Here is a 14,439-nt window from a genome sequence, read left to right as displayed (position 1 = left end):
CAGACCTTCCTTTAGATATGTTTTGTTGTATAAGACTGACCAGGAACATTTTAGCTTTTCACATGCTCTCAACAGTATGTTTTTTCTTTTTATTGATGAAATTTCTGGTTGATGTTTCATTATTTTTTTTATTGGGGGGATATTTCACTAACCATTAATAATTATAATGCAGTAGCAGGGAGATCTGATGTTGCCCAGGATTGAATGAGTATCAACGAACGTTCCGTACTTCCAATACTTTTATTTCCAATCCACCCATTTTTCAATCAAATCGATTGATTGCCTGCTTTAGTCTGGAACCTACCATGGTATACGGGGAGAAAGCTTCATATGCCTCCCCACAGTGACTTAGTCCACAATACATTGCCGTCTACATCACACTGCTCAGTCGAATGGGGAGCTTGGAAGTGGCCTCCCAAATTGTAACTAAGATTCGCCTTATGAGTATGCCTTTAATCTTCTGTATCAACCCAAACAATTCTCCTATTTTGGAGACGATGATTATCGTCATAAACAGAATTTAGAAGTAGTACTTCACTATACTTCCATTGACTGTCTTCAAATCCGAAAGTTAGGCTTCCATTCCTTGCACTAAAGTAAAGTTCAAATCTACTATTTCTATCATCTTTTTTTTTATATATAATGTTGAGGTTCTAGTCCAGAATTCCCCCATATTAAAAAAAATAAATAAATCTGTGTGATGTACATAACTGTGATGAAACGAAAATATCATCTTTCAAAAATCGTATACATTGATCCAGTAGTTTTATTTTTATAAAGAAAATCATTTTTAAGTGATTCATGGGAATTTGTAGATATCATGACATAAGTTTTGCAAGTTTAAATTATTGCTGAGTTATCACTCTTTGTTTCTTGAGATTTTTTTTTTTCAAAATGGTGGTTGAGACAGTCACACTGCAGATACTTATAAAATTTGATTTTCTTATTCAAATATAAAACTACTTGATCAGTTTACATGATTTTTGGAATATGAGATTTTGGTTTTGTCACATATATGTACATCATGCAGATTTTTCTTTATTTTTTAATGAATTTTTCTGGTTCTTAATGTAGAGGAAATTCTGGACAAAAAATCGTTTTTTTTGTTTTGTTTTTTAGTATTTTTGTATAATTTTTGTAAGCAGACATTTTTCTAATTTAATCTCCCGATGATTAGTGAAGCAACACATTTCATGAATTCATTTTTTTTTTTTATGATAATCTTTTGTTGAAAAAATTATTCTTTGCATGGAATTCCTTAAAAATGTCTAGATCCAATGAAAATATTCCATCAGTAAGAAAAAAATAAAAGATAAGTGCTTGTACGGTATTAAAGCTGCCCCCACCCCCACCAGATTGGTTGAACCAGCTTCCTAGAATTCCCACTCTTTAAACCTATACACACTAGTATGTTTAAGATTTAGGGCGGCCATCAAACACGCATACCATTCTTTCTAGTCTTCCATTACCTTTATCTCAATCTTTAACCCACTCCGTTCACCACCATTTCCCATTCATTCCTATATCTAAACCCACTCCGCCCACCACCCTTTCCCATTCATTCCTATGTCTAAACACAGACTCAAATCGGCACTCCTATTAGGTCTTATTTACATACAACCAAATCTTATTTTTCACAACATTTGACGGAACCTCCTGATATTAACTCCCTATGACAAGGAAGACCTGATATTTTAATTGCAAACTTTGCTTTCGTATAAGCTGTATCACCTGAAGAATTCTATAGTTAATAGCTGACTGAAACATGCTCATGACTGTGTAGCAACATATTACTGCTTATGTAAAAACAGAGTATATATATTACGAACAACACTATACCATAATTCGATCAGCCATGAGTACCTGCTGTTTCACAGGGGAACTAGGAAATCCCGCCCATTTGGTTGAAGAACACCAAGTACATATGTTCTTCAGCCAATTGTTTGAAGAACAAAAGGCTCTCGCAATTCTTTAACCCAACAGATTTCCAGTGCCTATGAAACTGCAGGTATCAATGGCTGATTGAATTAATGCATAGTATTATTTGTAATACAATCAAGTTACCAAAGAGTAAAACTTTACCAAAGAAAAACTTATCAGGATAAGAAAAGCTCAACAATACTAAGAGGAGCAAACAATATTAAATGAAAAATGAATAATAAAAGTTCTATATAACTTAATTATATCATCAGGACAGGAATAAAAAGTTAATTTTCCCCTAAAGATAAAAACCTCTTTAGGCCATGGCATTTCGAAGTTAAATGCTTCTCATCAGAAGAGATGTGCCAGAATTATACAAAATGCAAATATATATATATATATATATAGTGTTATAATGGAATAATTCCTGGAGGAAATCCGGGTATGAGAGCTCATTTATCATTGTTATATTTTTATGTTATATTTATATATATATATAAAAAACTAGCTTAGCAACATTTAGAAATGAAATGAGAATGAAGGAGTAGGATAAAATGGTAAATAGTAGGTACAACTTGTAAGAGTGAATTGGAAGGGTAGTATACATGTAGGTAATATTAAAAATATATATATATATATATATATATATATATATATAGGCCACTATAAAAATGATGGAGATCATTAAGGAAGGGCAAATAATGAAAGAAAAAAAAAATAGGGAAGGTAGAAGAGAAAAATGAGAAGAAGGAGGGAGAAACACTGAATATAAAAATGGAGAAGATGGAGAAGAAGAGAGAAACACTGAATATAATATACAAAAATGCATAAATTTTTATGCTTCAAGATGTTTATATTTTCAAATATTTATTCATGATGTTTAGTTTGGTTGTTTTGTTTTACGGCATATCAACACTTTTCGGGCTCAATCAATTTGGCAAAAGTTTTAATGCTTCAAGTTCTTTACATCTTCAAATATTCATTCATGGTTTGATTGTTATGTAGAGAAAAATTGTTGTTGTTGCTAAATGCTTCTCGTCAGAAGAGGAGAAGGGCCAGAATTATACAAAATGCAAATATAGAACAAAAACAAAAAAACTGGCTTAAAGACATTTAGAAATGAAAATGAAGGAATAGGATAAAATGGTAAAAATTAATTTTAAAGTAGGTACAACATGTAAGGATAGATCTGAAGGGTAGTATAGATGTAGGTAATATTTAGATATTAAATATATCTTTTAATATTTATATATTTTAGGTAATATTAAAAAAAATATATAAGCCACTATGAAATAATAGAGACCATTAAAGAAGAAAAAAAAAAAAAAAAGAATATGGATGATAGAACAGAAAGAACCGAGGAAAGAAAAGGAGGAGAAAGAAACAGTAAATAGGGGACACTGAAATACATAGATAAGTAGATAAATAGATAAAATTTGAAAGTAAAGAAATGGGGATTAGAAAAATGTTCAAAACAGGTTCAAAAATAAAATAATAAAAATTAAAATGATACACGTTCCAGTGAGTCTTCAGTTTAGGATTTTGGAAAGCAGCTTCGAAATGCCATGGCTTAAAGAGTTTTTTTTTCCCTTAATTTCCCCCCTTAACTTTTCCTTATTTTTCTGATGGTATAATCAAGTTATATATTACTTTTATTTCTCGTCTTTCATTTAATATTATTGTTTGCCATTAATATATTATGCTCTTATATATGTAATTAAGCCCTCTAGTTTGCTATCCCAAAGCAGCATCATCTATGATAAAAATCTCACCTGTCTGTTTAAATGTATGTTTGTGTGTATGTTTGTATGTCTGCCTAAAACATTCGACATAGGTGACGAATTTTCACGAGATTGGTGTTGTTTTGAAGCTCATCCTTCGCGGTACGGGTTCGAGCCTCCCTACTTGCTATTTTTTTTTTTTTTCTCAGCACACATCTACAAACACCCGGCCAATGTTGGGTACCTAGGCTAGTACTATATAAACATCACTTTATATACATACATTTCTATACATATATATCTTATGTAGTTCCCCAACCATATCACAAGGTCCGCTCACGTTTATGATCTATGATAAAGTAATAATATATTACATATATATTTTTGTTTCAGTACTTACTTCAATAATGCTTAATACATGAGTAGAGTTATATAGTAATATAAAAATATACTCACGGCAAGTGAGCTATACAAACATTTGGGTTTCATTTCATGAAGGAATATGTGCAGCTTATTTGCTAGAAGGTTATTTTTATACCAATATATATATATATATATATATATGGTTTCGTTTTTACAGTATTTTCCTTTTTGTTTTAAACATACTTTTGGTTTATTTTCTTTTTGAAAAAGAGATTTTATTCTCGAAATATTAAAGACATCTACCACCCTGGTTATATCAAACAGTAGTTGTGATTGTTTTTGAAAAATAAGTATATGAAGATTTATAAAATCTACAAAACCTTCATTCATTTGTCTTTTTTTGTTCATAAGTCACGTCACTTTAACACCCGGTTTCCTTCATTGCTATAACTTTCTTGTATTCTTACATGTTTCCATTATATATATATATATATATATATATATATATATATATATATATATATATATATATATATATGTGTGTGTGATGAAAATAATGGAAATAGTATTCCGACAAAATAAAGAAATAAAAAGGAACAAACCGTATTATGTGTTCATTAACATTTCGTCTTTATTTCAAGACTTCCTCTGGATGAATGAGATTAAGAAACAAAAAATACCAGTACAAAATATTTGAAAATGTTTCATGTGCACAGTGTGATGCAGTTCTATTTCAGAAAAACGGAAAAAGACGGTGGAAATTCAAAAAGGAGGTGGGAGGGCTGGCGCTGTTAATTTTTGTTTCTTAATCTCATTCATCCAGAGGAAGTCTCGAAATAAAGACGAAACGTTGATGAACACATAATACGGTTTGTTCCTTTTTATTTCTCTATATGTGTGTGTGTGTGTGTGTGGAAAAAAAGGGAAAGAAAACCAGTGGTCTTTTTAGAAAATTCTCGACGTTTTGTCTCCATTTTCGGGGGACTTTCACAGAAGAATGATAAGGATGATTGAGGAAAATAAAAAAAAAAAATACCAAAGATGAGAGCAATTTTCTTCAATCATTCTTATCATTCTCCTGAGAAAGTCCCCCGAAAATGGAGACAAAACATTGAGAATGTTCTAAAAAAGGCCACAGTTTTTCTTTTCCTTGTTCCCATAATGTTATATCATACCTGCTTTTATTTTCATATATATATATATATATATATATATATAAAGGACAGTTATTGAATACAAACTTACGCAGTGTAAAAATAAGAACTTATAGAAGAGGTTTAGATTCATTTTAAGTATTGGAAATTTTGGGATGAGGTTTTTTTTTTTTTTTGCTATAAATTACAGGTTATTAAAAACAACTAAGAGTTAAAAATTTATATTTTATACACTATTTCTAATGAATGATACAATTTTTTTTCAAATGTACATTTCAGCCTCCTCCATCTCCCTCTTGAATAGAAAGGTCAAAAGTTCTGCTTGATTAAAGTAGCTGATGACCTTTAGTCCCACAGTAAGGACAAAGTTAAAAAAAAAAAAAAAAATTTTTTTGTCCACTGTTAACTAGACTGTTCTCTTGTGAAAACGTGAAATTAAAATTCACAAAGTTAATACCTCTTACGCCCTCCTATATATGAGAAAGCGTAGAAGTGTAAAAACAAAACAAAAAAAGAAAACGTTGATGCAGAGATTTATCAAATCTCCATTGCCCGCCCACTCTTTTTCTCTGAATCAGGGATTACAAGTTTGGGATTGTTTTGCAAACTTACAGTAATAATTCTTATTCTTTTACCGAGAAAGAAAGTGAATTAACTACTTAAAATAGCAAAAAGCGCAAAGGCAGATCGTTTTTTTTTAAAAATCTTTTAGTAAATTGTCTCCCCTTGGAAGATCTTCTTTCAGCTAACATTTATTGGACGAGTAACAATAGAGCGAAACAATTGTACCTCTCCTTTTGTTTTTCATATCAAAACATGACTTTTACACCTGACGAAGGTTACATGGACGAAAACATTGTGCAGATAATATTCAAGATGAGAACAAGTGTCTGATGAATCTAAATAAAACAAACATTCATATTTCATCTCCAAAATTTAGAATTGTAATGACAATGGTCGGATCCTTCTATCGATCCAGTAGATATCTCACTGCTGATACAATTCTCTATCTATATAAGAGCCAGGTACGTCCGAGGATGGAATACTGTTGCCACATATGGGCAGGAGTTGCTAGAAAAGACTTGTCCTGCCTTGATAGGGTTCAAAATAGACTTTGTAGCCTGGTGGGAGATGTCCTTTTCTCTTCGCTGCAACCTCTATCTCACAGAAGAGATGTTGCGAGTTTGTCTCTACTTTATCGTTATTTTCATGGAAAGTGTTCGACTGAGCTTCAATCTATGGTCCCCCCTCGCCAAACTTTCACAAGAAACACTCGTCTAGCTGAAAACACTATCAATAATTCCCCCCCATTCTTTATCTGTGCCTAAACCTAAACGTAGATTCCATGAACAAAGCTTCTTTCTTAGAACTGCACGCCTGTGGAATTGTCTTCTGTTTTCCTGCTGTCTATAATATGGTTGTCTTCAAGTCCAACGTGAACAAGTTTCTGCTGAGCCGTTCCACTTAAGTTAACAAATTTACCGAACTTCCATTACTATCGATTACTATATTATCCTTTTGACTACTGTACACTCTTTAATCCTTATCCTTGAGTGGCCTATCGGCCTTGATAAGTGGTGACGCCTATGTAAAAAAAAAATTATAGTTCCTTAGTAATTCTTAAAATATCTATAAATAATTATTTTTATTTTTTGGATTGTTCAGACTATCGTTCTCATCTGGGTTGTTTTTCTCACAACATTTTGGCTGGTGTAACCTCCGTTCGTCTTCAGGTATTTATTCACATTTGATGTTATTGATGGAAAATGTTTGTTTTTTTTTTTCAATAAACTGTCTGAACAGACCCAGATTTATATATATATAAATAAATACCCGTTCACATACACTTTTCACGAAAAAGCTAGATTCCATCTAATTCTGAGTTCTAGCTTTATTGTGAAAAGTGTATGTGAACGGGTATTTATATATCTATCTATAATCTCCTCTTAATGTCTAATATGTGTAGAAAAAGCAGTTCATCCTTCGTAGGGACGTGATGTCCCCCAACAAATAGGTTGTTCCGAAATCGTGTCTGGGGAGTCGGCTAATTTCAGTTAATGTTTGTAGATGTGATATCTACTGCCTGCATACCAGCAGTAACTATCGTAATTGTATATGACGTGTTGCTTGTCACATCGTAAAATGTAGAACTGGATAAAAATATAAGAATTTAAAAAATCTAGGCATAGCCAACAGATTGCGCCATGGCCCATATGATTAGGTCGTCAGTATTGCACACTTCATGCGTGCGACGCCCTGGGTTCGCGCCTATGTCGGAGCACGTCACTGATGAGATGCAGTACATCAAAACCCACTTTGGGTCTGGCGTTGTCCGTTGTCGATGCAATTGCTCGATTCTATCTAATTCTGGGTTCTAGCTTTATTGTGAAAGGTGTATGTGAACGGGTATTTATATATCTATAATTTCCTCTTAATGTCTAATATATATATATATTAAAAAAGAATCGCTTTTATGTTGTTTCATTCTGCACTATTAGGAAAAAATTTAAGAAATCGTAAAATTGAATTTCACATAGAAACAATGGTATCTATGTATTCCTCGTATTTTTAAGATGATTATATCCAAAAATTACGAAAATCGATAAGGTAGAAAATTATTTATTAAAGAAAATAAAAAATAGAATTTGATGAAAATGATCATAAGACGCAGGAGAGTCCAAAAGGTAGGTAATTTTCGGTTTCGATTTAAACAAAATGGTGGCAATTTTTCACCTGCTATCACGATTAAAGTTGTCTTTTGTTTAATAATTCAGTAATATTCAGGTAATTCTGACTGCATAATTTGGAAGCTACCATTGTAACTTATTTGAATTTAATTAATTAGAATCAACAAAAAAAGTTGAAACCATTGCTTTTTATCTGAGAACTTCATTTATCGACTACAAAATCTTGTCCCAATAGTGTAAAAGCGCTCTTTTTTTTTTTTTTTTAAATAAAAAAGATGAAAATGTTTTTTGTTCGAGTAGGGGGGGGGTCTACATACCCCCCCCCCAACAACCACCCAATGAGATTCTACTTTTTTTTTTTTTTTTTTTTTTTTTTTAGGCGATTATTTTATTAATTTAGGGTAGGGGCATCAGTTTTCATATAAATATATATAACATGAAACTAGTATTCATTTCTGGGCCATTTTAGCCTTTTACAGCAGTTAACTCATTTTTTTTTTTACCATTAACCCTAAGTCTGCATGGCTACAAGTTAGGGTTAGGTTAAAAAGACTAACAAATGCTTCCAACATTTGCACAACACAAATCGAGCTTTGCGAAAAATACCTATTTCTTGCTCCTGCACTGTCATTCAATGAAAAATAAATAGGAATAGAAACAATAATATCGGCTATAAAATTGACTTAACTTTGGTAAGAGGAGACAATACGAAGATGGAGAATAAATGAAACAAAATTGCTCCAGACAAGAAAGTCCAAAAGCAGTGACTGAGAAGATTTACTAAGGGGAGATAATCGACAAATGAATACTTGGCTTTTATTAGCTATTTTTGTAGCTTAGCATATCACTTCATAAATAAGGTAGGTTTATCTTCCAGAATTGCAATGAAAAAAAGGTTTAAAATTCACTTAACTAAAATTAGATTTTTTTTTCAATGTGGTTTCATTCTTGAAGCATGTAATTTAATAAAACTTTCTGAAATTTGATATACTTTATTTAATGGGAAGATGGAAGACTAGTTTACCACATTTAACCAGCAGCCACGGAAGAATAAAAGAATGCCTGACTATTAAGGTGGTTCCTTTGGGTAATAGGTTCGAATCCTGCTAGTATGATTTGGTTCCTTTGGGTAATAGGTTCGAATCCTGCTAGTAGTCTGCTTTTAGTAGTCTGATATTTATTTTTTTGTTTTAATTTCCTCGTGACACGTTTGTTTTTAATTATAATACGTTTGCTCAAACAAAAAAAGAAAAAAAAAAACCCCAACAAATATGCAACAAATAACTGCTACCAAATGCAAGAAAAATTAATTTTCTTATCTACCTCTTCAAGGTTAAAATGTCAATACTGACTAAGATTTATTATCTATAAATTTATTACCATTTTAAATCTATGGTTGGAGTTAAGCTTCCAAAATGGTGGTCAAATTTTGGGGTAGCTGGTCACTAATTTCAAGCTTAAAAAAATAATATAAAAAAGCACTTATCTTAATGAGACTAGTACCCCTACCACCCTTGACTAAGGCTTATAGCTCCATTAACCCTTTTTTTTGGAGGGGGGGCGCATTTGTAAATTAACACACTTTGTTAACCCCTTCTCCTTACAGATAAGATTTTAATTTTTACAGGAGATTATTTTATTAATTTGTAGAAGGAGGGAAGGATCAGTTTTATATCTATAAAAGTGAAATTGTCTATGTGTGTGTGTGTGTCTCTGTGTGCATACATTTCCCTACCAAACTACTCTGTCAATTTTCAGTCTACAGACTCGAGATTTGACAAAAGGAGTATTTAGATTTGGGAAAATGTTTTTAATCGGTATTTGGCCAGAAATTTGGCTGTCAAGGGGTCAAAGTTCAATGATTTGACCTTTGAAAATTCTACCAAACTCCTCTGCCAATTTTGGGTCTAAACATTTGAAATATCAGATGTAGGTTACTTGGACATGGATCAAGCTTTTTAATTTGATTTGAGCCGAAAACAATAAATATTAAGGGGTCAAAATTGAAAAAAAAATTGACCTCTGTGGTCTCTACCAAATTTCTCAGATAATCTAAGGTAGTCTAAACATTTGAAATTTTACATAAAGCGTATTCAGACACAGGGCAAGCTTTTTAATCGGTTTTTGGCCGAAAATTTGGCTGCCAAGGAGTCAAAGTTCAAAAGATTTTACCTTTGAAAGGATATTCAGACATGCAGCAAGCTTTTTAATCAGTTTTTGGGCGAAAATTTGATTGTCAAGAGATCAAAGTTGAAAGAATTGACCTTTGCAGACTCTACCAAAATCCTCCGCCAATTTTGGGTCTAAACACTTGAAATTTTAGATGTAGGTTACCTGGATACCGGTCAAACTTTTTTAATTATATATATATATATATATATATACATACACAAAGTTATGAACAGCACATAGGGCCCAGCTGAACTGCTAGTATAAATTAAACAAACTGATTTCTAACTATGTTCTAATTCGAAATTAGCAAACACCACTTAAAATAATTGAGCGCCATCTTGGAAGATGGTTCTAACGACAAATTCATGGATAAATCTTACAGTGTCCAGGTAGAAAAGTAAATTTTCTTGCCTTTGGTAAAAGTTATTTTTTGTATATTTGTTTCCCCTCCCCTTCTGGCATTGTTAACTATATTACAGTTTCGCCCGGCAATGAATATAAAATTAATTATACCAACATAAAAAAAAACAATCGGTCTGTTTAAACAAAATATATCAATTTCTGTTTTGTTAAATAATGTTGGATTTATTAATTTACTAGCTGTAGTTAAAGTCATTTTAGTTTCAACCTTTTAATTAAAAATGATGTGTAAATGACAAAAAGATAGAAAACAACGACTTCAAAGTATAAGGGAGATAACTAATGTTCTTACTGTTATGTTCAAATAAGAATTATCTCCCTTACATTTTGAGCCGTTTAGGCCATTATTATAATCCAAACAATTTTAAATATCTTTTTTTGTTGTTTGAATTATTATTTTTACAAAGAAACTGAAACAAATGACTATCTTAGTTTAACGAACATGATTAAAGGATAAAAATGAAAAAAAAAAAATAGCTAGTTAGAATCAAATATCGATTTGTCAGCAGTGTTGATATGTAGGTTTAACATGGAAAATCTGACAATATAACTTTATATTAGTTAAAACTATTAATAGCATTATAATCTTATTAATACTTAATAGTTAAAATATGAAATTCGTAAAAGTAGTGAAAGCTCCAAACTGGAAACAACCCCAAAAATATGTAAGTGATTCCGATCTTATCTAACGAAAATCTAATTATTTAAAAACCTTTTTACACAAGTCAATTATAAATATGCCCGGATGCAAATCTGGAGAAAGAAAGATTTTGAAACTTTCGCGTAAAGTCTCAACAAAAAAAAAAACAAAAAAAACAAACTGGCATCTGATAATGACCATCTTCGGTTTTGCGTTTCAAAAATAGTTAAGGCTTCTGTTTCCTGGTTCTGTGCGTAAGGTCGCAGTTCGAGGTCCAAAACCCACAAAGTCTATGAATTCATCTGATGTTGCCCTGCGCATTGGCGAAGAAGAAGGGGAAGAGTTTCCTATGTGGTTATTTCGCACCGGGGTCACGTGTTGGCTGTGTGTGGGTTCAGTCAAGTCCAGCTTGGCCTGTGTCCTTCGTCTATTCACAATAATTAGTCGCACGATGATTGCGAGCAGCAGACATATGGTTCCCATGCAGATGCCAATGATGAAATACAGCATCGCCTTCTCTCGGTTTTCTGAAAAGAGAGAAACAAAAATTGTACTATCATTAAAAATTATTTCAAGACTAACAAGCCACCTGGTATTACTCAGTCATAAAATGTGTTTAAAAATGATACTTTAATTTATGCAGATTTCGTATTTATTATTACTAGCGAGACCTGTGGAAATTCCACAGCGGACTCTTTCATATGTTATATATTGATGTTGGCATTCTGTGGATGTTCAATATAAATGGAGACACCCTGATATTATTGTAGCTCTTGTTAAAACTAGCAGGGACGCCCAGCATAGCCCGGTCATAAAATACATTTAAATATATTTTCATTTATTCAGATTTCATATATATTATTATAGAGTCAATATTCTATCAATTTTCATCCATTATAAAGTTGTGATTTCAAAAATAAAAAAATATATCCATATGTCTTGATGCGAAAAATCGAAACCCAAACCAAAACGTACAAGGAAAGTATATATAACTTGAGTTCCTTCAGCAATAATCAAAACCGAGACCAAAACTTATGAAGAATTCTTGGTAAAATTATTTATTGCAAGAAATGGAAGATCATAACAATTAAACGACAGTCACTCAGAAGAAAAAAGATGTAAGCGTGACACACAAAATAACACACACGCTATCGTGTTTATATATAGATTTGACTAATTCTCTATTGATTATTATATTGCACCCAATATATAGTAGTGGTTTCAAAAGTTAAAAAAAAAATAACTTTGATGCCATCAGCTAGAATTGAAACCAAAATATTTATCCCTCCAGTGGTATTTGCTACCATCTGAACTAACAGAATTTGACAAATTAATGCGGTTAAACCTATGTCTATTTGCGCATACATCAAACTGCCAGGTTCTAAAGTTTCAATTTCAACCCTTTAGCAGTTATTTTTCATTAGCTAAAAACTAAATCGATTTTATAGGTGTGAATGGCCCATATATCAAGTTTCAAGTCTGTAGACTAAAGATTAACAGAGCTCCACAAATAAAGATTAGCTCTAAATTCTATGTAACTATGCACAATGTAAAAAATATGCACAAATATGTGCGTAATAGTAAAATGAAAATCATCGAATAAGAGAACAGGAAAAAAGTGAATCAAGTTTGTTTTTAAAAGAATATGCAAATTAGTTATCCTTTTTATAGTCGCTAGTACATGCACTCGGTATATAAGTTGCATTCACTTTTAAAACGAAAAATGGACTTTTAATATCAATGCCAGTGCGACAAATGACTCAACTTTATGTACAAATGTTAAATATTGGCCGGGTAATGCCGGAAGATGTGCTGGTTGACGATCATTATGATTATTCAAGCCAAAAAGTTTTGTCTAAAATATATTTTAGAATAATGAAAATATTTGGAATAAATATTAATTTACATTAATTTGTGAATTTGAATTTAAAATATTATAACAATTTAGCTGACAACTTGATAAATAATGACATGTAAAAACATCAGGTGATTATCTTAGTAACATATACTAATGACATCATTTAGACGGAGAGATGTTCTTCTTGAGATGCATGGAAATTAGCTGAGTCAGTTAGAGTTGAGAGAGAGACAGACTGTCTTCAGATTAAGATGACTTCAAGTAGAAGAGATCAGAAATGGCGATAGTCAGAATCAGCATTGCAACTTTCCAAAGGGGGGGGGGGGCGGGGAACATTCTGGAATAAAAAGTTGCCGAATAGAAAACTGGAGATTCTGTCATTTTCTTGGGGAGAATTTCCATTACAGTTTTCTGTCAAAGACCAGAGATGGACCAGATATGTTTCCCGATTGACCAGATGTTGAAAGCCCAAATAAGTGTTATTTGTTTGTCTTGCAAAGATATTTATGTATATTATTGTTCCGTCATAAACTATAATTAAATGTACATACACACACAAATGAACTCTAGATTAGACAATCATAACGTTAGAAGGTCATATAAATGACCGTGACACGTATATACACTCTCATACAATCTTACCATTAGAAGATACAGGTATAAATAATATATACTCACTCTTCCCAACAGTACAACATAGATGGAAATTATGTATGAAAAGAAAAAAAAGTAAAACTCATTCCTTGCGAAATATGTGGCTTTGCTTTGTCACCTGAATTTATGTTAGAGTTTGACAAAAATTAGTTCCAGATATAATCACTGCAATGAGTGTGTGATTTTCCTTGTAGTTGTAGAATCTCTAGTTTTACACACATTGTTGAATTGAGCACCTTTAGTAATGTATTTTCGACGTTATTTTTTCTTTGATTGATTTTATATAAATAATCTTTCATTTTTTTTCTTCTTTAACAGGAAGTAGAAAGCAATTACAATAGATTGCTCAAGTCGGAAGGAGAATATTTTTGATGCCAGTCACGATCAGTCATATCAAAAGAAAATTTTTTGCCGAAGGATATTTTTTTTTTTTTCATCATTTATTTATCCACATTTTGTTGTACAAATTACAAACTCAATAAATATACATAAAATCATTTCATCTTAATATGTGTTTGTTTATTTTTATTTTTTTATTAGTCTTGATTCCCGGCGTTGCCTGGGTGTTTGGAGGTGTTGAGTTAAAAAAAAAAAAAAAAGTGGTAGTAGGCAGACAGGCTCAAACCCGTGACGCAAAGGCGGAAAAGAAGGTAAAAGAAAATCTGACGTCTTACCGCTACTCCATTGCACGACCGAAAGTTCGGAATGTTGAAATTAGTCAAAGTCAATCCAATTGATACGATGACTTGCAAAAATGACTCACAAAAAAAATCGACCCCTCCTTGTAGAAACCTGTCCAGTTGAGGGTGAAAAGAATTAATGTTTATGGCCAATTTTTCAATATTTCTCG

At 31.9% G+C, this 14,439-nt stretch overlaps 2 protein-coding genes across 2 annotated transcripts in view; one reads left to right on the top strand and one right to left on the bottom strand.

Annotated features, from left to right (window-relative positions):
* LOC145263105 (cilia- and flagella-associated protein 298-like) overlaps positions 1–14,097 on the top strand; it is a 69,040-nt gene extending 54,943 nt beyond the window's left edge. The window contains exon 9 of the mRNA XM_080120036.1: positions 13,908–14,097. The gene's annotated coding sequence lies outside the window, so the exon portion shown is untranslated. The remainder of the gene's footprint in view (positions 1–13,907) is intronic.
* LOC145263034 (uncharacterized) overlaps positions 11,157–14,439 on the bottom strand; it is a 64,826-nt gene continuing 61,543 nt past the window's right edge. The window contains exon 8 of the mRNA XM_080119866.1: positions 11,157–11,604. Coding sequence (XP_079975992.1) covers positions 11,294–11,604 — 311 coding nt within the window. The 3' untranslated portion in view covers positions 11,157–11,293. The remainder of the gene's footprint in view (positions 11,605–14,439) is intronic.

The sequence above is a fragment of the Euprymna scolopes genome, chromosome 38 (assembly GCF_053919585.1).
Source record: "Euprymna scolopes isolate OS-2025 chromosome 38, ASM5391958v1, whole genome shotgun sequence".
Lineage (NCBI taxonomy): Eukaryota > Metazoa > Mollusca > Cephalopoda > Sepiida > Sepiolidae > Euprymna > Euprymna scolopes.
The sequence above is the reverse complement of the archived record's forward strand: the minus strand, read 5'-3'. Positions and strand labels throughout refer to the sequence as shown.